Source organism: Lentinula edodes (assembly GCF_021015755.1).
Source record: "Lentinula edodes strain Le(Bin) 0899 ss11 chromosome Unknown C8R40scaffold_31, whole genome shotgun sequence".
Classification (NCBI taxonomy): Eukaryota; Fungi; Basidiomycota; class Agaricomycetes; order Agaricales; family Omphalotaceae; genus Lentinula; species Lentinula edodes.
The window spans coordinates 123,287-147,910 of NW_025764337.1; the positions used below are offsets into that span (position 1 = coordinate 123,287).

Sequence of the window (24,624 nt, forward strand, 5' to 3'; positions counted from 1 at the left end):
CAGGCCCGCGGCGCAAGAAAGGAAACGAGAGTGGCACTTTGGAACGTGCAAACACGATGAAGAACAAGATAAAGAACTTGACGATAGATCAGAATTGAGCTCAGGTAAACAAGGATGAAAGACGTACAAAGAACGTTTTATTGTTCAAGGTACCAATGGCGTTCTCGATGACCGAAGGGATCTTTGGGGGCAAAGAACGAGACAAAGATGGCCGTAGATCGAGAAATTGAAGAATCGAATGGAATTTGACAAAATCTAGAAGGATAAAGATTCAACTCTGTGTAATTCCAAACTATTTGGAAGAGGTCACCATGGCGGTCAAGGAAATATAATATCACTAGCACGACGCTAGCTGCAATATTGTAAGGAAATGAAGAAGTCTGATCGATGACCCCAGAATGGTCCTGGGCTGTAGCTGCACCGCGTCTGTTGGACTGAGTATTGCCGCGCGTAGGAGAGTTAGACATAGCGGTAGCAGAGGACAGAGTCGAAATCGCCATTGAAGATCAAGGGTTTGGTCGTAAATCGGTTTTGATTCTTTGTCGATTCTTATGAAAGACGAAAGATTCGTAACTTTCTTTGTGGAGAAGATTGTGAAGCCGCAGCAGTTGTATGTTAACACCTTGCAAAAAGAGTCCATTGTGGCGAGAAGAAAGCAACGGCGGCCCGTTTCCGGAGTAATCCATTGAAGGCCCATCGAGGTTCGGCAACCAACACTGTCCCCACTTCTTCCTAAAGACTCGTTTGAGCTCCGAGATCTTTGCGACATGGATTATGGGGCAAATGGACAAACGAATCATCTATAAATTGCCTCTGTGATCTCTTCCTGTCATATCAGTTTCCTCTTCTCATAATTTACTGTTTTATTGTTCATCGGCGACAGATGGGTGCAACCAGTCGAACGAAAACTCGTGCCACCTCTCCAGAACGCTCTCTTAGATCTCAATCTAAATCCTCCGACCAATCTGCAAAGTCTCAGGTCTTTGGATCGCCTCCTCCTACCCCCAGCAGAGTGTACGGAAGAAAATCCAAGGCTCGTTCTTGTATGAACACACCTTCTCGTCTCCGCAGCCCTCCCGCAGCTTCTACCTCGAACACACCCTCGCGCTATCGCAGTGCCTTTGTATCACCGCCGACGCGTACATATGCGACGCAAAATCTCGCGCTTGACTATGAGATTCCGATTGTTCTTCCTGAGACACCGCCCTCGTCCGCTTCGCTGTTGGACCTGATCTCTAATGCAAGCCCATCTTCATCTACATTCACGAGCACATCGAGTTCGAGCAAAGTATATCAGCTCTATCCTCTCTAGTTTCTCTCACTGACTTGTTTCACATAGGTCAAGGAATTCATGCTGGAAATGGACACTGATGCTGATTCTGACACCAAGACGGAGTTTATTTCTAGAGTGAGTGAACATTTTCTTCGCTAACCTAACGCTGACACGTCTTATGGCTGTAGGGTTTACCGGTCAAATTGTCATCTTCCCGCGAAGTCGAACTGAAGAACGATCTCCGCGAAGTTGAACTGAAGAATGAGCTCCGTCAAGCTCGTGTGGATCTCGATAATGCCCTCCAGGGAGCTGCGGTATGTAGTTGTTGAAACATATTTCATGATACTTGCTGATACAATTACAGACTTTACGCGCTGCTGAAGACACTCGGAACAGATGTCCATACTGCCTCGAATTTTTGTTCCAACCTTTCGTGTATGTATCTTATTCTCTTCTGGTCATTGAATGGACTGAAATTTTGTGCATCAGTCTCTGCTGTGGTCATACCAGCTGCAAGGACTGTCTTGTCAGATTAGCAGACATGTATTTGAAGGCAAAAATGAATTTCGCTTGCCCCGATTGCCGCACGGTTCAAGGATGTTTCACACCCGTTCCAAACTATTTTGTTCAGAACATTGTCGACAATATGTTACAGTCGAGAGGCATTCCGTCTCCAACCCGTCAACCACTGAAGTGGCCGCTCGAATTTCAGTCCGGGCCCACCCCTTTACCCTTCCCTCCCAGCGCAGCGACTTTCCCAGCTTAACAGCCTCTTTCCGATATCAGCTTCTGCTACTTGCGAAATGTTCCTTCGGTTGATGAGCACATATTGACCTCAATGTTAGGCTTCTCATTTTCAATCATCGCATCCTGGTAAATAGGGTGGGCGACACCTTGTGTGTATCGACGTGAAGTTCACACCTGTCCCATTCCGATCGTCATCGAGGCTACAACACTGGTCTCTTGCTGTCATAACTTTCTCTATTTCTAAATCTTGCTTGTATCATTCCATTCTTCTTATGTTGATTAAGCATACTGTTCGTACATAGTGTTGTTACATCTTCAGTATACATTCACCGGTGAATTGTATTCAAATTTGTATTCTCCGTCTCAGAGACCGCAACAGAGCTTCAATAATACCTTGCCCTGAATGAAGTTCTTCTTTCCTGAAATACTCTGGTTTTAGGGCGTCGAGTTTTTCATCCCTCATCAATATCTATAATGGTAGCCGTTACCTCGTTAACCAGATATAAACTCCCCAAGTCTTCGACTGCTCCTATTTCATCGCCAACCACTTTCCCTACTCCTACATCAGTCTTCCCGCGTCTCTGGCAACGTCCCACTTCACTTCGTTCTGAATCGATGCCGTTGTGCGATGCGTGGCTCGTTGAAACTTGGAATGGATAGACCCTGTGAAGAGATTGCATATCAATGGAATCGACAAACATACGAGATTTGATTACTCTGCGGGATGTCCATCATTCTGTGCTCCCCAGGCGCCCGAGTTCACTTTTTCGTTGAGCTGTGTATTTTCGTCAGACTGACGTCCTTCAAAGTAGATAAGAACTGAGCGGATGTCTATGTATGTACTTACAACAAGCAAGGAAAGAAACGCCAAATTAATTGACTGGGATTCGAAAGATTTGAACAATGAACGGATGATACGGGCGCTAATCGTCATTTGTCATTACATTCTTGGTATCTGGATGTCATGGGCCGTCTTTTGTAGGAAAAGGTCAGTAAGTACATTTCTTGTTTCTACATACACCTTCTTCTATCCTAACTTATCCCACACCGGTCTGACTGCAAGACCTCTAGATATTACTCAGCTACGAAATCCGGAGTTCCTAGTAACTGCATCGCACTCTTCACGTCGAGAGCGGTGCAACCATAGAACTAGGCGTTTTCGAAATATTGCTCTGCAGGTTGACCTCATACCATGGTGTGTATCTAATCCACCCTCATATGCCTGAATTGACTACTCAACCCCTTCAGTGACCCCAGATGTAACCGCGGTAGAATTGTCATTAACTAATGGCTGGACTGTTGAGTTCCGTTCATCGCCTGCTACAGATATTCTATCGCCATCAACAAATTGCGTGACAAACTCGGATAAATCTGGCTGGATATTGTCTTTGTCTACGTGGATTGCAAGGGCAGCGAGTGGTGGATCAGGATAACGAATAACCCCGTCTTCCCCATTGACTGGGTTAGTGATTTCTATGATTGTGAATGGCCTGTGCTGATCAATGGACATAATCAGATTGTCAAGTCAATGTTGTTCCTCGTATATCCTCGCAATGAGCCAGTGCAGTGGTGGAGTGAACATTCACGAAATCCTCATTCCCAAATATGCAAATTCGCTGTGACTATCACGAACCTGAACCTGAACCCGGAGATATCCATATAGAAAAGTCATCGCTATTAGACCTTCCCTCTAGATCTCTGTCGACGGCTGGCGAACCGGAACACTGGCCACCCATACTCGACAGTTATGCCCATCGTAGAACCACACAGACCGCGGTCAGAGGACGTGGACGTCGCCAGATATGGGCAGAGTAAGTATCAAGAACATCCAATTCTGACTCAACTTTCTCGCAAAAATCTTCGCCCCAAGCACAACGGTCCCCCTTTAAGAGATTAATACGGAGCTCCTGTCAATGTTCTTGTACCCTTCACGTCAAAAGCCGGACTACTACGGATTGGAGGGTCCGCCGATCTCTGCTCGAAGTAACTTCTCGTGTTTGTGTTCATTTGTCTGTTGAGTAATCGCGAGACTCTTTTGCAGCGTTTTGTCCTCAGCCTCGCACAATGGCCCGTGGCCGTACTCATCAGCTCCAGTTGCTGTATCGCCAACGAATTTCGCGACCAATCTCACCTTCGGACGGACCTGGTTGGATTTACGTCTACATCGACAACGGTAACGAGTTCAAGATCGGAATGACGAAGAACTTCGAGCGCCGTCAGCAGGAATGGGACAGAAACTGTTCATGCCGGGATCGGATTTGGTTTAAACCAATACTGGCTGCGAATAGGCGTAGAGCGGGTGAGTTTCCTCTGTATCACTCTTGCTGATTTCTTCATGCTCTTTAGAATCTGTTGTCCACATTCTTCTGGAGATTCAGTGCGTCGATCGGCCCCAGCTTTATTGCCATTCGTGTATGAAGTATATGTAAAATTTGTTCCGATTTCTAACGCAACTTAAATCAGGCTGTCGGGTACACGTCGAGAAATTTGTTTTTGCTGGTCATCGCAGGGATATTCGGAGGAAGATCTTGGGTCCAGCGTTGCGGAGGGCAGTGATGATTTAAAGGTATGTCTTATTTTGTGTATTCAAACTTTCAATCAGCTTACGGGCAATCGATCAGGAGGAAAACTTGTATCTATAGACGTTAATGCTCAGTGTATGTATCGAAGTGCGAAAAATTCTGGCTCGCGGCAATGGCAGGATCATTTGAAATAGTGTGTTTTACTCAGTCAAGATAAGTAGTTCGTCAAAACTTTTGGAGTTCACAGTAAAACTCATACATGTTCTAGTTTATTTTGCGCTACGATCGGGTGCGTTTCGAGGATACCGAGGGTTTCTTGTTCTAGCTATCACCCGGATTCTATCTTCGATTTTTTTCTTCGAAGGGGACCTCTCACGCCGTGCAAGCCAAAGACACAGTCAATCATCTGGTTCTATCTGTACATCGCTGAGTTATCGATTTTCCTTTTTTATGTCTATGTACTGATTGCGGTGTTGACAGGTTGTCCATTCTGTACAATTCCGACTACGTATGAAGCCGCACTGTATAAATGCTGCAGGCGGATCTGCTACGCAGTTACGGTCAACTCCCAAAGGAGTGGTCACTCATGATGGTGTTGAATGGTTGATGAAGGTCTGCTAGGGTACCCGAATGATGTGTGACCGATTCCCGACGCACTCCCAATCCATGACCGTCGAGCGTCCATTTTATTTCTCAAGCACAAATGATAATCTTGATCGCAAGATAATGACGAAAGATAAGATTATCTTATTTACTTGATTAATCATATCAATTTCGAGCGATATTGATAATTTTTTTTGCCACATTGTTTGCCCAAAACAAGTAATCTTTTAAGATCGAGAAAGATTTTTTTGAATGCGTAAGAAAGATTGTCTTTGTCATTACATATATAATGCAAATCTGCAGCCAAGAAATATTATATTATCATTTGCCTGGTTCGTGTGAAATCATTTTTGTTATTTGGGTAAGTATTTTACAGGACAAGATAAACTATTTTAGTCATTGGGATTGATATCTTTTTCGTGTGAATATTATAGGGTCCGCCGTAGTGTGAGAAGTTGGCGTTGAATCCGTCCTGAAACACTGTGAGGACGGATGATTGTCAAACACTGCTTATTGGTGCAAGAGATGACCCCTAAACACGAGCGGGTATTCTTCTTCCCTGCGGACCAATGCTCAGCAAATGCATTGCCTACACCAGCTCGACTTCCATAATCCTTTCTTGCCCAGTGTACCCGAAGATCTCCAGTCTGAGCGAGCTCTTCCCAGGTAAAATCGGCCTCAAGATTACCATCCAACCAGCCATCCCATGATTCGGGAGTGGTATTTGGACTTAACAAGGGATTTTTTTTGCCAGCAAGTTGATATTCAGAGGGAGAGGTAGACTTCACAGTTTGTTGGCTAGGCAAGACAACAGAACCCAAGACAGGTGTTGGAGGAACAATATTGATCGAAGGAACGGTATTTAGACCTGCGCCCGCGGCGCTCAAGTGTCCAGGTACTGTATTTGGTTGTTGCAAAGAATTTTTCTTGCCAAGAGTCGGGTTTTGAACAGGTTGCACTGGCGGACCACTGGTAGATACAGGGGGTTGCGGGAAAACCTGATGGTGGGCAAAACCATACATGGGCATTGAATTAGGAGCTACTTACAATCCTCGATGATTAGATTCATGGGTTTAATGAGAAGCAAGGAACAACATACCTGGAAACAGTACTGGGTTGGAGTAATGACTAAACCAGGGAAGATTTTGACTCCAAATACCAGGGTAATGAGGAGCAAGGGGGTTATCGAAGTAGGTTGGCAGCTGCGTGGACGGCGCAACTGGATAGACTGATTCTGATTTGAATTTGACGCCCAAAAGCTGTTGGATTGACTTACCTGGTGAGGATGGCAAGGCTGAACTGGTGAACCGGGGACTTGTACGCATCGCAGTTGGGACACGGACAAATGACTCGGTATAGCCTGTTTACAATGTCAGTTATCTGGACCATCCCACTCAATTGTATTTTGCCTACCATCAAGACTTCGGATCGGTATAAGGTCATCAAATGATATTGGCTGATTTCGAAAAGTAGCCTCTGATACATCCTTTGGGGTTGACGAAGCCCCCAAGCCATGCGTCTCCTGTGATGAGCTTTGCGGCCCAGCAGGTAATGGGTTGGATTTTATATCCTCGTCAGGAGGATTGTAATAGTGATACATATGTTGCAAAAAGTTCTTCGCTGTACATGAGCTTTGTTAATTGTCCCAAAATAAATCAATGCTTACAAGGACCATCACCGTTGAAACTAGCACCGTAGATATTGGCAAATAATGTCCACTACAGCATATCATCGCCATGAGCACATGGCACACATGGTGCAGGCCGCCCCTACGGGCCCCGTACACGCTTGTACACGCCGCCCACGTGTATCTGCGTGTACATGCGTGTACATGCGTGTACCTGCTTGTCAAGGCGCGTAAGAACGAGACATGGAGAATATACTGGAGTGACATGGAAAACTCACTGCTCAAAAGTCATCACTTACATACCTCCCTCTGTGTATCCCATTAGCTTTTGTATTCAACTGAGAATGATTGAAGGTTTAGAAATATTGCTTTATTGTGGCATGACAGGAGATACAGATACAGAAAGAGTAAAGTAGAGGGTGTAATGTTCAAAGCAGAGTCCCGAATTATCTACATTTGCATTGGTTAGTATTGAATCCTTGTTGATCCAATGACACTTACTAGCAGCTTCTACATATGACCCACACTCTCATTGTTATCGGTACTTTCTAGCTTGGCCTAATTTGTTGAGCATGCTGATTTCCCTCTGTAAGCCCCAGGGAGAACCCCACAGTTGTTGCAGTCACATCTATGGCGCACAAGAAATGTTTCGGTCATATTCAGTGTACAGTTGCTATCCGTTTGTTGAAGTCGGAGATGAAGAGAGGCAAGAAACAAACAGCAACAACGAAGGAATGGAAAGCAAAACCAACACAGTCCCATTGAGCCCTTAGACTTCTTTAAAATGGATCCGGACGCGCCGCGCCATATTGCAGGCCGTACCCAGCTTTGAGGTGGGCAGTACATTTTAAAGTCATCCTCGTCTACCCATGGCACAGTGATGAGCGTAGAGCGCATAGGCATTGCAACGTGGAACATCGAACATTGAACAATTCAATGAGGTAATTGTATAAAGAAGCCACATGTTGTCCCGGTACGGTGTATATTACGGATTGAATACGCCGAGAAGAGCGAGTTTACCGTTTTTAAATCGGAGACAGCTAACCGGAGGATTGGGTGGAGAGAAGGAAACTCTAGCATTATTACACACATTATACTTATTACTATTACACGCATTATACATGTAGCCTCACGTATTCGCACGCTCGATCACGTCGATTTCTCATTGCCCTGTTGGGGCATAGGAAAATCGACGTGTCGCCGCGTGGCACGGCGTGCACAAGCGTGACACGCACAACAACTCGAACACAAAAAACACGCACCTTCAAGGAAAACAGTGGTATGTCATTATCTTGGTACTGGTATATAAGTACTCTACGACATTCCTGCGTTCTTAGGATCCTAGGAATCCTTGTACACAAACTTCTTTGTATGTGTCATATGCATGCAATTCACCCCATACGCTTCCCGGCCCGGCCCGGAGCGGCCGGACTTCGGAATAATTACCTTGTGACTTATTTATTATTCCGAGCTTTCATCGAGGTCTTATGACTACTGTATTTGGGATGTATATAAACTAGAATACTTTGTACGTTGTAGTCAAGCTTGAAATCAAGTGTACCACCTTATCCCACTCTTTAATATCTCCTTTACCCTTTGCTTCCGGACTCCCGGATCATCAGGAACCCCATTTAGGCTGCTCATCCCAATCTTGCACTCTTGCCATAATTCCCGGGGACACCAACAGTGTGTGAAGGGTGTTGCTAATAGCTTCACCGACGTCCCACTCCCAGTGTGTACTACAGGCCAATACTCGGCTCCGGACCTCGGAGTTATCCCGGGCCATTTCCGGGCCATTTCCGGCCTCAGAACCGCTATAGTTATTGACCTGTAGGCACGGTCTTGTCAGTATTTCAAGCTTACACTTCATTACACTGTTCCTTCACCAAAATACCCTTTCATTATGTCTTTTGGCTCTGATCCTGAATCCTTCCTCGAGTATGCCTTATCGTTACCTGATCCGGCCGGCCCGGACCCGGAAACCTCGGATTCGTCGGACCAATCTAGCTCATCTGAACAGCATTCTGAACAAGATTCAGTTCAGTCTGGTACTAATTCTGATCCTGACCAGTCAAGTTATGACTCGGAATTTCCTGGCCCATTTGACTATGATTATCTTCATGAATCCTCTGACTTTGACTCTGATCACCCCGGCCCTTACGATCTCCGTTACCTACATTCCTATCCTTCATCCTCAGCCTCAGACTCTGTTGAGTCTTTCCACTCGTTTGCCTCTGATAATGCCGAAGCGCCGGAACCCCGGCCCGGTGATGACAGATCTGGTCATCCTCACCTCGGACCCGATGGCAGGCTTGTGGACTCCGAGAGGGAAAGGCGCAGGGTGCTCGGGTTGTGCTTTTATTGTGGAGGAGAACATATGAAGGTAGATTGTCTCAAACTGCAGGCCCGTACAGGACAGAACTATGATGCAGATAACTCTGAATCAGATGTTCCGGGCTCCGATGATGGTTCCGAGTAATTCCTAATTTTTTCTACATTTTAATTCCGAATTTTCCGACCATTTCCAAGTCTTAGACCGAGTTTTCCTTTCCTTTCATGATTTTTACTTATTTGACCTTACAAATTCCTTTCTTTCCGAACTTCGGCCCGATTTTTATGCCTTTCATGATTATTGATTGTTTGACATTATGATTTACTTCATTTCCGAATTTCGGCCCGATTTTTTGCCATTACTATTCCAATTATTCATTTTCTTTATGCTAGAACGCATTTCCGCTTTTTCCGAATTTCGGCCCGAGATTTTGCACCTTTCCATGATCAATTTTTGTTGACAGTATAATTTACTTTGTTTCTAAGCTTCGGACCACTTTTTTTGCCATATGTTCCACTTCTGTTTCGAGTTTTTGAATATTCAGGTAATGTTTCATTGTAATAACTATTATTGCTTCATTCCGGCCCGATTTGGCCGATGTTTTTGCTTATTATTGATTACTAATTATTCCATTCCATGTTTCCGACCTTGCTCCGATTTTCCCGTCATTTTATTGACATTATCTCAAGCTTGCTCATTAGCACTTCCATTCACTTATCTGTTATCATTTCTATTTATGTTGATTCCTTTGCTTCACCCACAAGCTGCTCCTCTGTTTAGTAGGATTTCATTGATTATTTGTTAGGATACAGTTTCTACTCCCACTTAGATCCGTTGATCTGCCGGGTAGACTGAAACACTTTTTTCCAACTCATTTTTTATGATTATCCTTATAGCGCTTTCCGGCTTTGCTTCCCTTGGAACTTCCGGTCTCGGGATGGTTCTACCATCATTCTGGACACTTTGTGTCAATTTCGGCCTTTTTAGGCATCGCTCTTGTGTGGATATCAGCTCAGGTTATCATTTTTGGCAGCACTTTGTGTTGATTGGTATGCCGGACTTTTCCGCAGTTTCCGACGATTTTTCCGGCCCAATCCCGCCCCTCGGCTCGGATTTTATTCCGAAATTTTCCCTACTCCATTACCCTATCCTCCTACATCACCATTTACTCCAACTTCGGCTCTTGATTCATGGCTTTCGAGGGCTCAAGCGTACTTGGGGGATACTGCTGTATTCCAGTCCTGTATTCCAATTTTCGGCCCGGCTGCTCCCGATGTTTCCGAATTTCGGAACTTGTTTTAGTCTTTTGAGACTTCAGAACACTTTCCGGCCGGCCCGGACTTCGGAAGTTACGTGGTCATCCATTCTTTTGTTGATTATTTTGTTACGAGTTTACTTTGTTTCAATCTGGTTTTTGTTTGCTTTATGATGTTTCTTTGACCCCCTACATCGGCAGGCCGATCCTTTCCAGTTTCTCTGAAACTTCCACTTTTAATTTAGTCTTCACTACTGGATCTAATCCAATCCCTTTGCTTTACTATACTTTACTATTTCACTGCACACATATTCACAGAGGCCTTCGTGGGCTCAGGCCTAACGGGGGGATACTGTCATATGCATGCAATTCACCCCATACGCTTCCCGGCCCGGCCCGGAGCGGCCGGACTTCGGAATAATTACCTTGTGACTTATTTATTATTCCGAGCTTTCATCGAGGTCTTATGACTACTGTATTTGGGATGTATATAAACTAGAATACTTTGTACGTTGTAGTCAAGCTTGAAATCAAGTGTACCACCTTATCCCACTCTTTAATATCTCCTTTACCCTTTGCTTCCGGACTCCCGGATCATCAGGAACCCCATTTAGGCTGCTCATCCCAATCTTGCACTCTTGCCATAATTCCCGGGGACACCAACAGTGTGTGAAGGGTATTGCTAATAGCTTCACCGACGTCCCACTCCCAGTGTGTACTACAGGCCAATACTCGGCTCCGGACCTCGGAGTTATCCCGGGCCATTTCCGGGCCATTTCCGGCCTCAGAACCGCTATAGTTATTGACCTGTAGGCACGGTCTTGTCAGTATGCGGTCAAAACCCCCATGCATTTATCAGCAGAAGGTTACATTGTCTATAGCTGTGTCTAATAGCCCACCGTATACATTCATTTACTACGTTTGTCTCGATGATCTCTTGCTTAACCTCTCAAACTTTCCTGTCTCTTCTTCCTCGACCTCCGCTCGATTTCTCTTGGTTCTGCGCATGCTTCTTGGTTTTGGTCTCGGAGTCAGTCCTGCTGCCTGCTGCAAAACTTCATCCTTCGTATCTATCTTCTTCTTTTCACCTTCCTTATCATCTATGTACCTGCTGTAATTAGATCCAACCTAAATATATGTTACCATAAACATTAATGATCTCGAGAACTAATACTCACCTCAAGGCTATCACCCTTCTCATCCTGAAAATTGAAGTGATTCAATCCCTCTCGAAGTCCTATATACGGATCCCAATTGTCCTGGTGATAACCAACGTCAAGTCCCCATTGGTACCAGCCTGCCACACCTGCCTCTCTTGATCGTTCAAACATGCGAGTTTCCAGATATTCGAGACATTCGAGGTCAACATCTATGGTATTTGAGCTATTTGAAGAAATCTGTCTTGTTGTTGTCTGGTGGTTCCAAGCATTGTGAAGGCGTTCAGACTCGGACATTCCTGTGGAAGTGCGATGAAGTCGATGGTCAAGGAACAAGGTTATGGCATGTGCATGTGCAAGAAGAGAGTGCCACTTGGAGCGGGAGATAGATGGCGTTTGACTGACAAATTTTTCGAACCAATTCGCAACTCGGGCTTGGTCTTCGATAGTCAAGCCGCCAGTGAAAGGTATAGTGCATTGATGTACTGGCTTCTTTGACTTTTCAACATATTGTGAAATTCATGCCCAACCACTAACACAAAATCCAACTGAGCCAAAAGGCTACTATGACAGGATAATTGTCATAGGTGGTTGGGACTATATATACCACATGTATTAAGACCTCTCCGCATAATCTTAACAGTGCCCCCCCTTTAGGCACTGAACCCTTGAAGTGCAATTGAATTGGCCATGGAAGACCCGAAAGATTGGACATGGAAGTCCCAGAATTGGTGAGAAGAAATCACCCAAATGGGCGAACCGCGCCTGCCCAAAGTTTAGATAATTCTTAGTCACTATTTGTAACCATCCAAAAAAGCGCTGAACAAGCGCGTGCCCGCCTTGATGCCCTTTTCTGGACACCTACGCCTTTTCGGATGCATTTGGTTGAACCAGATCGAGTAGAGGGATCTGGGCACATTTCTTCTTTTTCTTCTGCTCGCGGAATTGTCAAAGCATCTTACCAGGTGGTCAAGGAACAGGGTTCTGGATTCACCACGGAGCTCTATTTGAACTTGGCGGCGGTCCTAAAGGATTAATCGGGCTCACGCGGTCGAGTATCCACAGCCAGCCCCGAGGCAATGCCTTCCTCCCTCTGTTCTTGAACCCCTTTCAAATGGCCTTCTGCCTCCTGTAGTGTCTTTTGTAAATATAATCCGATCCGTTCCATTTTTGCTTGAGTTTTAAGTTGGAGATAGCCCGCCATCTACACTACCTTCAAAAGTGTTTTGAACGACTAAAGGATTATGAGCACTCCTACAAAATCAACACCGGGAGAGCGCCAGCTCTCTTGGGTCGAAAAGGCAAAAATGTTACCTCAGATGGTCCCGTTGACCCGTCGCACAAGTTTACCGAGCTATTCCGCACCTACTATAAAACCGCTGCTCGAGGAAAAGCTCACTTGGGTTGAAAAAGGCAAGCTACTATCTCCGAAAACAAAGCGTGTAAGTTTGTTCAACTACATATCCGCATTTTGTATGTCTATTTCAAATCCAGGGGGGCAATGCAGCAGGCGGCATGCCACAACACGGAGGCCTGGGGTGGGTACAAGCGGGTCTAAGTCTCCCTGCATTGAATCCCGTACATAATATTCAAGTACGTTGCACAATCACCGAGTAGGAATAGTGCGTGAGGGCTTTTTGAAGGTACACCTCAAGAAGCTCCTTCTGGATGCCACCCAACAACAATCTATCGACCTACTCTATGAAGAGTCGGAGAATGCTGAGTTTATATACAATTTGAATGACCCATGGCAACAACAGGAGGCAGAGGCAAAGCTTGTTGCCCTTGGTCTAGATACAGTCTCCCGGAATGCCCTAGAGAGTCGCTGGACTGCACAGTACTCTGTGAAGTGGAGTTGTGGATTGCACGAACAAAGACGGACTTTGTTCCAGTGGCAAGTCTTCATCGATTTCCAAACGCAATCGAAGCTGAGTATACATTCCCCCTGCAGTTCTTGTGGATATCATGTCCAAGCCCGCCAGGAACGGGAGGCGAAAAAGGGGGCAAATACAAAGACCGAAAACTGGCAACGGCGTGTCCCTTATCCATTCACTGGGTGCTTAGCTCACATAGAGGTGACAGAAAGGGTGGGAGATAGAGCCATCTCAAGAATCGCTGGAATTTCAGAACACAATGGCCCTTGCGAAACTGCAGTGCTTGAACGAGTTCCTCCAATTCCATTACACGAACACGTTTATGAGGTAGCTTTAGATCAACTTCGAAATGGGGCCAGGTAAGACCCACTTAACCTCTTTCTAAGCAACTCACAAATGTATTCTAATATATACAGCTTGACAGCTATACAGGAAACAAACAGCAAGATGGTGAATGATCGAGCCTATCGCGATATGGATACCTATAATACCAAAACTGCGAATGTGCGATACCTGTTTCTCCCCACTGATCATACTTCCCTCTATCGGAAAGCTAGTCAGACTCTCGGAGTCGATGTACGACTTCAACCTCAATACAATGTCGATGACTGGCTAAACCCCGAAAGTCCTAATTTCAAAGCTGAAGTTGCCGAAGCTGTCTTTCATTATTCTGCTCGAGCAGAAGCTGGAGACAGGTTTGAAATATGTCTTTCCACTCCAGAGATGGATGTATGTGCACACAAATACGCTCATCAATCACAGCTAGTTCTAGACGGTACATTCGGGATTTGCAGTGCACGGCTTCTACTTTTTATTGCCCTTGCTGTAGACGAAAATAACAAAGGCCTTCCCATTGCTCTCTTTCTATTTTCAGCTGAAACGGGAGCGAAGGCTACCCATGCATCTTACACTACGGCTATCCTCAAAAAGTTGATACAAACCTGGAAGCTCCATCTCGAAACCAAGTTTGGATCGTTCGAGCCTTATTCTGCAATCACAGACACAGATACAAAGGAACGAGGGGCTCTTGCCCACATCTGGCCACAGATTATATTGCTCATATGCAAATTTCACCTTCGCCAATGTTGGACCAATCACCGGAAGAAGATACTCAAATGTAAAGCTCCTGACTTTTGGAGGAATCATATCCGAGATGTACTCCAGAAACTTGAAGTCGAGTAGGTGCTATAGATATAACTGTTTATTAGTATTAATTAAACATTTCAGCCTCATTGCTACAGTTGACCACGCCGTTGCAACAGCTCTCCTCGAGAATCACGAAGCATTTTTCAATAATCTTGGTGCCAATCCAGAAGCTAAGCGTGCATGTGAAGCTGGTCTGGACCATCTCAGGTATTTACAGAGCTACTGGATGCCCCGTCCTCTTTGGGAGAGCTGGTCCGAATGTGGACGGATTGCTGCAGCAGCTCGCATTGGAGTAGTGGTTGAAGGAATCATTCCCACTACCAACCATCTTGAATCCTTCAATGCTGTTCTCAAAAGGAAATACATTCAGCAATATCTACGTTCCGGTCATAGGTTACGATTTGATATCCTTATTCTTCTTCTTATATCACAAATTCTTCCACAAATCTTCCGTCGCCGCAATGCTCAAAGAGAGTACCGTGCTTGGCTCACATCTAGATTCCGTTCTAGTGCCGGGGGCCAAGATCTGCTGCTTGTGCAGCAAAGGCATCATGAGGACCAGAAGGAGTATGCGCGCCAGCTCCGTAGTGTATGCTGGTGGCCAACGGATGAAGTACGAAATCAACATGCCTGCGAGCTTCTTCGGATGCAAAGCCTCCACACGATATCGGGTCAACCTGACTCCACTGGTTTGGCATTGGTATCTCATTGTAATCCTTCATCTGGAGGCCCCGCTCCCTACCGAATCTCGATCCATACCTCCGGTCGTGCTTCATGCACTTGTCTGGACTTTCACCACAATGGCAAAGCTTGTAAGCATCTCCGAGCACTGCGCATGCTTGTTGATAGCTGGGTGTTACAAGGTTACCTTGACGCCCACTTTCACTACCCTGCAACGCTTGAAAATGCTCAAGTACTTCGTGAACTTACGGCTTGCAAGCCTTCTTTACCTGCAGCTACCGATGCGCCTCTAGCTTGCGAAGTTCTCAACACCAGGGGAAACCTTCCTGCAACCTCCTGGATGATGGTTCAAGCTATTGGCGGCGATACTACAGTATTAGGGACTGCCTTTGATGAAGAAATGGAAGTTGCACTTGACCGAGGGTTGGAGTCATTGCCAGATGACGGGTCCTCTGGTGAAGAAGATGAAGATGACATTACCCCCGTATGTTCCATAACTACAAACCTCATACTAGCCACTGACTAACCTCCTGAATTAGCACATGCTATCGCAACAAGCCGGTATAGCAACTCAAATAACACACCGTTTAACCCAAGAAGCACAAGTGCTGCTACCTCGGCTTTATGGAATCGACAATGCGCTTGCAGATATTCTGACCCTGCCTCACTCTACCGAGCTACTTGAATTCCAACAGGTGATAGAGAAACTATCAATGAGACTGTCGCACCTTCGAACTAAGAACACGTATTTGCCCGAAGTGACACCGTCTTTGGAAACAGTATCAGACAATGTGGATCATGTTGTTTGCCATTCTCCTAGAACTGCTGTCAATGAACTTGTAGGTTTTAAACGCAGGAAAGTTGGACGACAGCTACTCCGTGCTCCTTCTCCAGAAGCAAAACAAACCCGAAAATCTTCCAATGGAACTTTGTAACTTATCTTGTTAGCAATGTATGCAATACTTATCAGAAGCTGTAACAGGAATTATTGTTTAGTCCTACATTGTTAATAATTCATCTAAGGTGGAGAAATTACAAATACGGCGAAGGTATGCAAGGTCTTTACCCCCTTCCATCTCTGCCCAGTTCTCAGGGTCTTCCGCCTCAAATTCCCTTTCCGTCCTACAACCGTTCTCAACCCACCGAAAGATTGGGCCGGGGGTGTACTGGGTAAATGACATACGACAATCGCCTTCAGCCACTGGAGTATTGGAGTGAGTGATGACAGCAGAGGGGATAAGGACTGTAGCACCGTGAGGGAAGTCAACAACAAGTTTTAACTCCCAAAGGATGAGTTGAGCTGTACGGCCTGGGTCAAAGCTTCCAAGAGCTGTGATTGCGCACCACCCGAAGGGCCAATTGAGGAAGTCCCGGTGTTTGAAGGTCCATACCCTTCCACCGAGGTTAAACGCTGCGGCGCTGAAGTCGCTGAGACCAGGAAAGTTCTCCGGGAGGTGAGGCAACCTCTCCCTCACAGTGTTAGAGGCATTTTTGTACTCATTGTGCACACGGGGAGCCCAGAGGGAGAACGCGGCTGTAGCATCCATTATCACCCCAGTGTACAAGCCAGGAGATACCGAGACTCACCATTCTGATAAGCTGCCATACGGCGTACCGCCTGAGCACCAACCAAACGGTTGAGGATCCCGCCCATGAACCCTGGGTTTATTGCAACAGGCGTTGGACTTCCCATACCCATAGTCACGCCTCTATTGAAGGCGGGGAACGTACCCCGCTTATGAGGCCCAGCTGCAGCTGTAGGGCCAAGGCCTGCCTCTTTATCCGCGTCTGAGAAAAGGCGGAAAGCTTCTAGAAGCTCTGCCGCGTAGTCGGATCCTGGTTGACCTGCAAGGACGGCGATAATACGCCCTGAGCGGTCGACAATAGGGATTGGGACCCTAGGCAAAGTCAGAGGGAGGATGGGGAAGCAAGACTGAGCAAACGTACCTGCCGTCCCACTCAATATGTTCAAACCCCAGAGCTAACAGCTCCTCGAGGGTATACTGCTTCTGCCGCTCCTCCTCAGAACCCAACTTGGCCTTTGTACCGGGCTTTCCTGTGTGAGCCCCTCGTGCGGCATCAAAATCCGAGGCGTCTAGGTCTACCTCAACCGCGACTCCATGCGACAGCACTTGGGAGCGCGTGTCCTTCGAAGCCCCGACTTCCCTCTGCGAATACTTCTCGCGCTTCCGCTTTGTGGCGCGCTTGCAGGCGAATTTCGCCTTCCGTTTGCGAGACAGCAGCGCAGGAGGCGCACCCTGGGCCTCAGGTGCAACTACTTGAAGCACCGACGAAACAGAACGGGTGGGTACCGAGGTGGAAGAGGCGGAGGCTAAGCCGGAGGAGAGGGCAGCTACAGGGCACCCGCGATCTGTTGGTTCCAAAGCTTCGGGGCTTATACCTTCCCCCGGAGCTTCTTCTTCGGCTTCTTGTAAGGCTTTGGCGGCAGGGGCAACGGAGAGGGAGTGCTTCAGCAGCTCCACGAAGTCAAACGGCGCCTTTGGATTCAAGGGTCTTGCAGTCTGTAGCAGGAGATGATAAGCACCCGGGAGTTCTAAGAGGTACCAGCTACGCACTTTCAGCAGTTGAGACCTTAGAAAATACCCCATTTTGGATTCGGTTTGGACCCCTCCGGAATCGACTTGCGAGGACGCACCAGACGCGATGAAATATAGAATAGAGCGCGTTAGTTATGCAGTTAAGACGAGGAAGCTGCTACAGGGGCCGCTTATGCGCCGGACGGGTCGTTGCAGTTAGATCCTTGGGATAGGATCCTTAATCCTGCAGCTTCCAGTCCGATGCAAAAGCGCCAGCTGAGAAGCGCGCCGTATATAATGAAATGACCTACCGGGGGGAGGTGAGGCCGTAAAGAAGCAGGCGTAGACTCTGAGGGGGTAGTGCAGGTTGAAAGGCGGGCGTCGTGGTTGTTTTGCAGAATCAACGAAGGTAACGCGTGCGCGTTACCCGAAACTCACATCACGTGGTCGATCCTTTTCGATTCCGCCAGTGCGCCTTTCATATGCGCCACACACACCCTTCAATTCCGTCGCCTGGCTTTCGCTTTCACCACACGCCGTTCAACTCCACCATCGCCTGACACGGACTGTACTAATGCCCGGTTCACCCCGCTCTGATCCAACCGCATCCGCCCTCAAAATTTCCACCACATTCTCTGGCCTTTGACTTCCTGAAGATGCAGTTCCCGGAAGCGGTTGCAATGAGAAGCTGAACGGGGAACTTGAAGCGGTTGAAGCAAATGGAGGCGGTTATGGTTCTCTGCTGAGTGCCTGTATACTTCTCATTTTGCCACTTCTAACCTCAAACACCCAGCGTACTGCTTCTTCCCCAGCCCATTGTCCTCTGTTGAGGTAAAACCACGTCCGCCCCCATCCTCTTCGGGTCTCTTCCTACTTTGCCCCAATTCTTCCGGCCCTCAGTCTATTGCAGACAGCGCGCTCTCTGCGGCGACTTATTACACCCAGGGAGAGGAGAAATACGGAAGCATCGGAAGGGAAGAAACCGAATGTTTCAGGCTACTATTATATTTAGGCCGTTGTCGACACAGACATTACTTCAATAAGCCCCTTAAATTGAATCTTTTTTTCCACCGCCAATATACGCGAGGTTGAACTAGCTGTGCGGTGTGAACAAGAAACTACGCCTGCTCTCTACGTACATTTACACCTCGCCTCTGATCTCATAGGGCTCTGCAGATGTACCACAGCCAGAAATTTCCATTTCCTCGAAAGTTTTGTGGTTGGACAACTTCATTTCTGTAAAGGTAAGAATGAGGGGCCACGATCTGATAACATGGGGTGGAGGAAACACACGATCGAGTTCCAAGGTAAGGGTAAGGTCGATGAACATTGGATGGTCACTTGGAAGACTTGCGACTGAGAACAATGGAATCAGGTTATATAGAAAAGGGTGAATAGCAGTGCATACCCTTTTTTTTACGCTGAGAAGGTAGGGCCTCCTCTGTAAGGTCAATATACATAAGGTTTACTGCGTACAGTCTGCATTTAGTTCGGGGAACAAAGGCCATAACACTCACCCGGGGAATCCGATCTCTCCATTTCAATGTCAAGATGCATGTTTTTGTCTGGCCAGATATTGGTATCGTAATAGCAATATGCAAAAGAAACACACCGTTCAACTCCGGGCTCAAGGCTTCCACTAGAGTAATATCTAGAGTACTATTAGATAGCAGATACGGTACAGTACCAGGGTAGTACTTACCCCCGAGTTCATCGTCGCTGTTTTGGCTCAAGTCGGGGATGGAATTGTCAACGGCGGAATCTTCTAGGAATAAATGAGTTGAATCTACTGAGCCTAACTGGAGACAGACCAAATGCCAGTTCCGGCGCAGGGATATAGTGAATGCAACCGTCTCGAGACACAAACACGTCGTCCTGGCCCGCAAAGTATGCAACAAGTCCTGCGTAGTTCAAAAGATATTAGTCCTGGCTTCAGAGAGGAGATGTAGCATCAACACCGTTATAATCCGCTTCTGAGAGCTGCCATTCTTCAGCTATTGCATTCCAGATCATGGGCTCAACACCCTGTGAAATCACTAGCCAAAAGAATAAAAAATCAAGGTGGTACTTGGAAGAACCAAGAAGAAAACAGCGCGTACATTCTGCTGTGCTTATGGTGAGGTCCTCCATGAGCTTGTTAAATTCTGCTGAAATTTGAGACGCAACTCCGCGGCAGGTGTCACTTTGCAGGAGGGCCTCTGAAGAGTGCAATTAGCAGATAGTTCGAGCAAAGATTAAGAAAAATTTACGTTCGGAAGGGGCAAGAGGTACGTCACCCAGGAGTTTGCCAAAATCTTTACCTAGTTCTTCAATCTCAGTCAGTTTTGGAGAAGTAGGGAGTTGGGCGTTGCTTTGCGCCTCCTGAATCTGCAAGTCATTCATAAGCTGGGCAAATTCTTCGTTGAATTCCTCGTTGAATTCCTCAGGGTCAGGAAATTCAGGTTCAGCAGGAGGGCGGGCATCAGCTGCAGCATAGATGTCATCGAGGTTCACTTGAAATTTCTTAAGGGGGACCGTAAAATGCAGAGGGAATGCTTACCTTTCCATAGACAACGTTGCCTAGTCTTGCCGCAGCCCAAGTACGTGCGGCCATTGAAGCGGGAGCCCTGCTTATTGACTGTGTAGCACCTTGCCGGGATACCAGGGGTGTTGCCAGGGGGTGGACAACTGCAAAAGTACTCCCACTTGAGCCCTCCAACTCGTCGAAGACGCCAAAATTGGTTCAGAGGAACCCGTTGACTGTACTTGTTGACGGGACTGTTGCGAACAAAAATCAGATGAGAAAGGACAACACAGGTTTGAAATTGAAACTTACAGCTCAACGTGCACAGGGCGAAGGAGACCGTGGTCAAAGGTGACAATGGAGGCAGAATCTGCTGTGAGGCTGAACTTTTGCTGGATAAATGGCGGCATGGCTTCAAGGGTGAGATAGCTTCCGACGAAGTGAAAAATTGAAGTGGGAAGAGAGGGTCACAAAATTCCAATAAGGGGGGGCAAAAAATCGCAGCTCCTTATACCTGCCACAGGAGTCCTCAGAGCGCCTCAAAAATTCCTTTATCAAAAACGAGACAGCCCAAATTTGAAATCGAAGCCCAACAGGGAGTTACAGAACTGTAAATAGAAGATAGTATGTAAGATCTGAATCTCAAATCGAAGTAGCGCATAGATGCTAAATTAGGCGCGAATGCGCCTGCGGCGCGCGCGCGCTTGCAGAAGCAGAGGCGCTCAATTAGTAATGAATTATTAAGATGAGTAAGGCTTATTTAATATTTGGGCAGACTTGTTTTTCCCCAAATGGAGATGAAACTCCGAAATTGCCACTTCAACAGGTCACATGCTTAATGTACAGCACAGCCCCAAGGGTTTCCCAGGCCCTTTAAGCCACCTGATCAAAGAGCTGCCTAAGAGGTAAACTGAGAGCAGCCCGGTTTGAACCGGTGACCTTGTGGATCCTGTCATACTGTGAAATTCATGCCCAACCACTAACACAAAATCCAACTGAGCCAAAAGGCTACTATGACAGGATAATTGTCATAGGTGGTTGGGACTATATATACCACATGTATTAAGACCTCTCCGCATAATCTTAACACATATACCTTGGCCGGAACTTCTTCAACAGAACAATCTTGTGGAGAGCAGTGCAACGTCTGCAAAAATTCAAGATGCGGTTTCAGGGCATCATTGACCTCCTCTGTGTACGGATAATTCTCAAATTGCATGAGGATATCTTCTTCACTGAGACGCAATGGTGGATGGTCCCATCGTCCAAGCTGAACCAACTTCGATCTCAGTAGCATTTGTCAATGAAAGAACTATTCACATACCCTTGTCTGTCTGCGTTGGTGTTGGTTTCCCCAAAGCTCGTCAATAATTGAGCTCTGATCGACACTGACTATTGCGAGTGGATGTGGACTATCTTTTGAAAAGTGGCACCCTCTCCAGAATTTGACAACACACTCGAATTCATTTCTGCTCTTACCTTTTGCGCCTGATGTATGGATTATGCGCACTGGATAATAGAACTTTCCATGTTGGACTAATGCTCCTTTACCTGGTCTTGAGCAATGCTGAATCAATTAAAATGACATATTTGCATATCACTCACCGTAGCCGTGTATGAAGTCTTTGTGTCGCATTCTGAGCCAATTTTGCTGCTCTAAAAAGGACATTTGTGGTGAGTAACATCCGTGACCAGAAAAGGGTATTACCTCTTGCCGGGAATGAAGCTGTCAATAATTGCTCGTGAGTTCCCTGCACAGTCGTCACATTGGAAAGGCTCTCTTGTCTGCCTCAGCCCTCCCGCTCGACCTTCTTTCTGACATGCAATATGTGACCAAATGTCACAGTTGTCGCACTGAATGATATCACCTGTACTGCTGTTGTGAACCACTAGTGTCTCGTTTGTCATTGTGATTCCACATCTGCACATAAACTGGAAGTCTGATGTGCCTTCTTGGAGGTATTCCTCAATCAAATCCACATTGAGACCATGGTCGAGAGTCTCTACAGAGTGCATCTGATCCTGTTCCTGTGGAGAGACTGAATTTGGTCCAAGCAGATTCTTTGAAGTTGGTGATGACAGGAAGGGTGAGGATTCATGATTGGGTTGATAGGACAAGGTGGAACGAGGAGGAATGCGAATGGTACCACTAGACTCAGCGGTTTCCTGATAGTCAAGAGTATCCAAACGGAATGGGTTTTTCAGCCATGTTAGGTCATGTGGGGTAAGTTGTGCAAACTTCGCTCGAGATAGCCATATTTTTGGGATGTGATGTCGAAGGCTGTCAGGTTCCACCATCATATGGTGAACTCTTCGAGCCACTGCAAGTTGTGAGGTGTATATGGCCTCTTGCATGCTTGTTCCATTTCGCAGGTGATATATAGCAAAGGCCCCAATGAAATCAGACGGTAACTTGAGAGTAGAGCTGCTGCCTATCAGGTGGGTGCCAGCAGTTGCGCCAGGCTCAACATATGGACAACCGCCATGAGCCATATCATCGTAAGTCCAGACTGTTTTCCCATCTTCATCTAAAAATCGGCTGATATAATGATTTTTACTGCGGCTGTAGAAGATTCGACCAACAATATCATAAGTCACTGTTGCCAGCTCCCCAGATTTGTATGGTTGCAGTAGCGCTGGAAAATTCCAAAACTCTGTCGATGCTGTACATTCTTCCTCCTCCAAAATCAATACAACAGGCAGGGATAAGATAAACTTTACATCTGTCTGATTGCCTTTGCACCAGGATTCTCCATCCCTTGCACGCCAGCATGTAGGAAGAGCTTGGGGAGAATGGTTCACATTAGCAAAGGTTTGGAGCCATGACAGAAGATCACCCTTGAACTCTTGGCATGCAGCTTGTCGGAGAACAATAAGGTAACGTATCTCTGGTTTCTGGCACACCTGGTAGTGGTGACCGTTGCCATCACCTGAGCAGTGCTTGACAGTGACGAACATGGTTTGGAAGTAGGACTGTGTCCAATTGTCATCATCAAGATCGTCATTGAGCTTATCCTTCAGTACTTGAGGAAACCAATCCTTCCAACAATAGGTAAGATTCAGATATGATTGCTGAGATACATGAGATGAATAACTTACAAAGGCATTTCCTACTGCATTATCTGATTTAATTATCCTCCACTCTACAAGGCGACGTCGGAATTGGTCATGCTGACTACTCAGAGCTGTAGAGAGATCATAGTCAGGGACCTTCAGAATGAATGAATCATGCTCAGCATTTCGCCGGAGGAGCATCAGGTTGTAAAAATCGCGGATAGGACGTTCAGTTTGTGAGTCAGAGCTAAAACGGCTTGAGAAACTTGCCCAATCCTTGACTATACTGCGATACAGAAGATCCCAAGCTGAGTCAGCCCAACAGGACATGTTGTCCCACCGGTAACTTGCTGGCCCTACTATTGCTGAACTTGTGTGATGTGTAGACGGCAACTCTTTTGACTTTTTAGGTGTCCTCGAAAGAAGATCCTTCTTGGTGTCTGGAGGTCGTCCATCAGATTTCTGTTTTGTACTTCGCTTACCAGGTGCTCGACTTGGTTTGCTACGGCCAATCAGATTGATCATTGCCTTCCAAGGCTCTGCCTTCCCATAGCGGATAAGGCCCCCTTCTAGAAGCAAAATTAAATTTAGAGCAAATAAAAAGGATAACCCAGCTACGTACCAAGATTTGCAGTGAATAGCTTGACGGTTGTCTCGGCAACAGCATGTAATGCTTCAAGACCTTCAAGGAGACCATGGTCCCGTCCAACCGCACTATAAAGCTTCCAATGTTGAGCTTCTTGTGCATTCGTTGTATTCGGTATTGAAGTCCAGATATCCGGCTCCATCTGGGTATGAGTTTCGAAAAGCATTCTTGCATTACTCTCGCGAAGCCACCATCCAAGCCATGAATTAGTGAGAGGAAAGTCGCGTTGAATTACTTCAACTCGTGCATGGAAGTCATCAAGATCTTTGGCAGAAATGAGGCCCAACACTAGTTCCTCAAAGTGTTTTTCTGAATGAACAGGAACACCCGCTCAAAGGTGTCAGCGAAAGTGATTCCGGTCCGCATATCACTTCTCAGCAGCAGACTGGTTCGAGTCTAGTCCCAGGACGAAACAGCCGGTTTTTCGTTGTAGTCCGATCACTCTGTCCCCTTCTGTTAAGTATTAGGCATAGATAGCTTAACTTTCACTGAAGCTGATTCAAGTACGCAATGTATATGTTTCTTCAATCAAAACCTACAATGGTAGGTGGGATTTTAGCTCAACTATATGGCGTTATCATGGCATGCATACGAAAATTATAGATAGGAATCGTAGGATAGATCAGTATATCAGTTTAGGTATATTGAATAAAGAAGCAGCGCGCCT

The 24,624-nt window shown here is 46.4% G+C and overlaps 9 protein-coding genes across 9 annotated transcripts; 4 read left to right on the forward strand and 5 right to left on the reverse strand.

Moving 5' to 3' along the window:
* Positions 1-883: 883 nt before the first annotated feature.
* Positions 884-2,039, forward strand: C8R40DRAFT_1173537 (uncharacterized protein; the record flags this gene model as incomplete). The annotated part of the gene is made up of 5 exons (XM_046232035.1): positions 884-1,288; positions 1,340-1,408; positions 1,462-1,587; positions 1,638-1,708; positions 1,763-2,039. 5 exons carry the CDS (start codon positions 884-886, stop codon positions 2,037-2,039), a joined length of 948 nt encoding a protein of 315 aa, XP_046083529.1.
* A 2,045-nt stretch (positions 2,040-4,084) lies between these two features.
* C8R40DRAFT_1071669 (uncharacterized protein) lies at positions 4,085-5,056 on the forward strand (the record flags this gene model as incomplete). Its single annotated transcript, XM_046226362.1, has 6 exons — positions 4,085-4,319; positions 4,367-4,397; positions 4,484-4,586; positions 4,623-4,735; positions 4,811-4,831; positions 5,023-5,056. The coding sequence occupies 6 exons, from the start codon at positions 4,085-4,087 to the stop codon at positions 5,054-5,056; spliced, it is 537 nt and encodes a 178-aa protein (XP_046083530.1).
* A 517-nt stretch (positions 5,057-5,573) lies between these two features.
* C8R40DRAFT_1173539 (uncharacterized protein) lies at positions 5,574-7,675 on the reverse strand (the record flags this gene model as incomplete). The annotated part of the gene is made up of 6 exons (XM_046232036.1): positions 5,574-6,184; positions 6,245-6,373; positions 6,422-6,505; positions 6,559-6,765; positions 6,812-6,863; positions 7,595-7,675. 6 exons carry the CDS (start codon positions 7,673-7,675, stop codon positions 5,574-5,576), a joined length of 1,164 nt encoding a protein of 387 aa, XP_046083531.1.
* Positions 7,676-8,675: 1,000 nt separating this feature from the next.
* Positions 8,676-9,251, forward strand: C8R40DRAFT_1173540 (uncharacterized protein; the record flags this gene model as incomplete). The annotated part of the gene is made up of 1 exon (XM_046232037.1): positions 8,676-9,251. The coding sequence occupies one exon, from the start codon at positions 8,676-8,678 to the stop codon at positions 9,249-9,251; it is 576 nt and encodes a 191-aa protein (XP_046083532.1).
* A 249-nt stretch (positions 9,252-9,500) lies between these two features.
* Positions 9,501-10,363, forward strand: C8R40DRAFT_1116806 (uncharacterized protein). The gene has a single exon (XM_046228633.1). It carries the CDS (start codon positions 9,652-9,654, stop codon positions 9,907-9,909), a length of 258 nt encoding a protein of 85 aa, XP_046083533.1. The 5' UTR covers positions 9,501-9,651; the 3' UTR covers positions 9,910-10,363.
* A 1,189-nt stretch (positions 10,364-11,552) lies between these two features.
* On the reverse strand, positions 11,553-11,729 carry C8R40DRAFT_989725 (uncharacterized protein; the record flags this gene model as incomplete). The annotated part of the gene is made up of 1 exon (XM_046236712.1): positions 11,553-11,729. A coding segment is annotated over one exon (177 nt), but the record flags the coding sequence as incomplete, so codon positions are not given.
* Positions 11,730-16,344: 4,615 nt separating this feature from the next.
* C8R40DRAFT_1011228 (uncharacterized protein) lies at positions 16,345-17,108 on the reverse strand (the record flags this gene model as incomplete). Its single annotated transcript, XM_046222858.1, has 2 exons — positions 16,345-16,751; positions 16,805-17,108. Coding segments are annotated over 2 exons (711 nt in total), but the record flags the coding sequence as incomplete, so codon positions are not given.
* A 1,787-nt stretch (positions 17,109-18,895) lies between these two features.
* Positions 18,896-20,667, reverse strand: C8R40DRAFT_1071675 (uncharacterized protein; the record flags this gene model as incomplete). Its single annotated transcript, XM_046226363.1, has 12 exons — positions 18,896-18,990; positions 19,048-19,110; positions 19,163-19,195; positions 19,272-19,319; positions 19,367-19,393; positions 19,457-19,519; positions 19,566-19,655; positions 19,713-19,790; positions 19,854-19,952; positions 20,004-20,219; positions 20,294-20,511; positions 20,570-20,667. The coding sequence occupies 12 exons, from the start codon at positions 20,665-20,667 to the stop codon at positions 18,896-18,898; spliced, it is 1,128 nt and encodes a 375-aa protein (XP_046083536.1).
* A 488-nt stretch (positions 20,668-21,155) lies between these two features.
* C8R40DRAFT_1071676 (uncharacterized protein) lies at positions 21,156-24,123 on the reverse strand (the record flags this gene model as incomplete). The annotated part of the gene is made up of 8 exons (XM_046226364.1): positions 21,156-21,206; positions 21,354-21,527; positions 21,582-21,645; positions 21,863-21,913; positions 21,966-23,296; positions 23,357-23,751; positions 23,794-23,880; positions 23,934-24,123. 8 exons carry the CDS (start codon positions 24,121-24,123, stop codon positions 21,156-21,158), a joined length of 2,343 nt encoding a protein of 780 aa, XP_046083537.1.
* Between the last annotated feature and the right edge of the window lie 501 nt (positions 24,124-24,624).

What these genes read in the sequence shown, in the direction of transcription:
- C8R40DRAFT_1116806 (XM_046228633.1), top strand. Translation starts at nt 9,652, where the DNA reads ATGTTTCATTGTAATAACTATTATTGCTTCATTCCGGCCCGATTTGGC.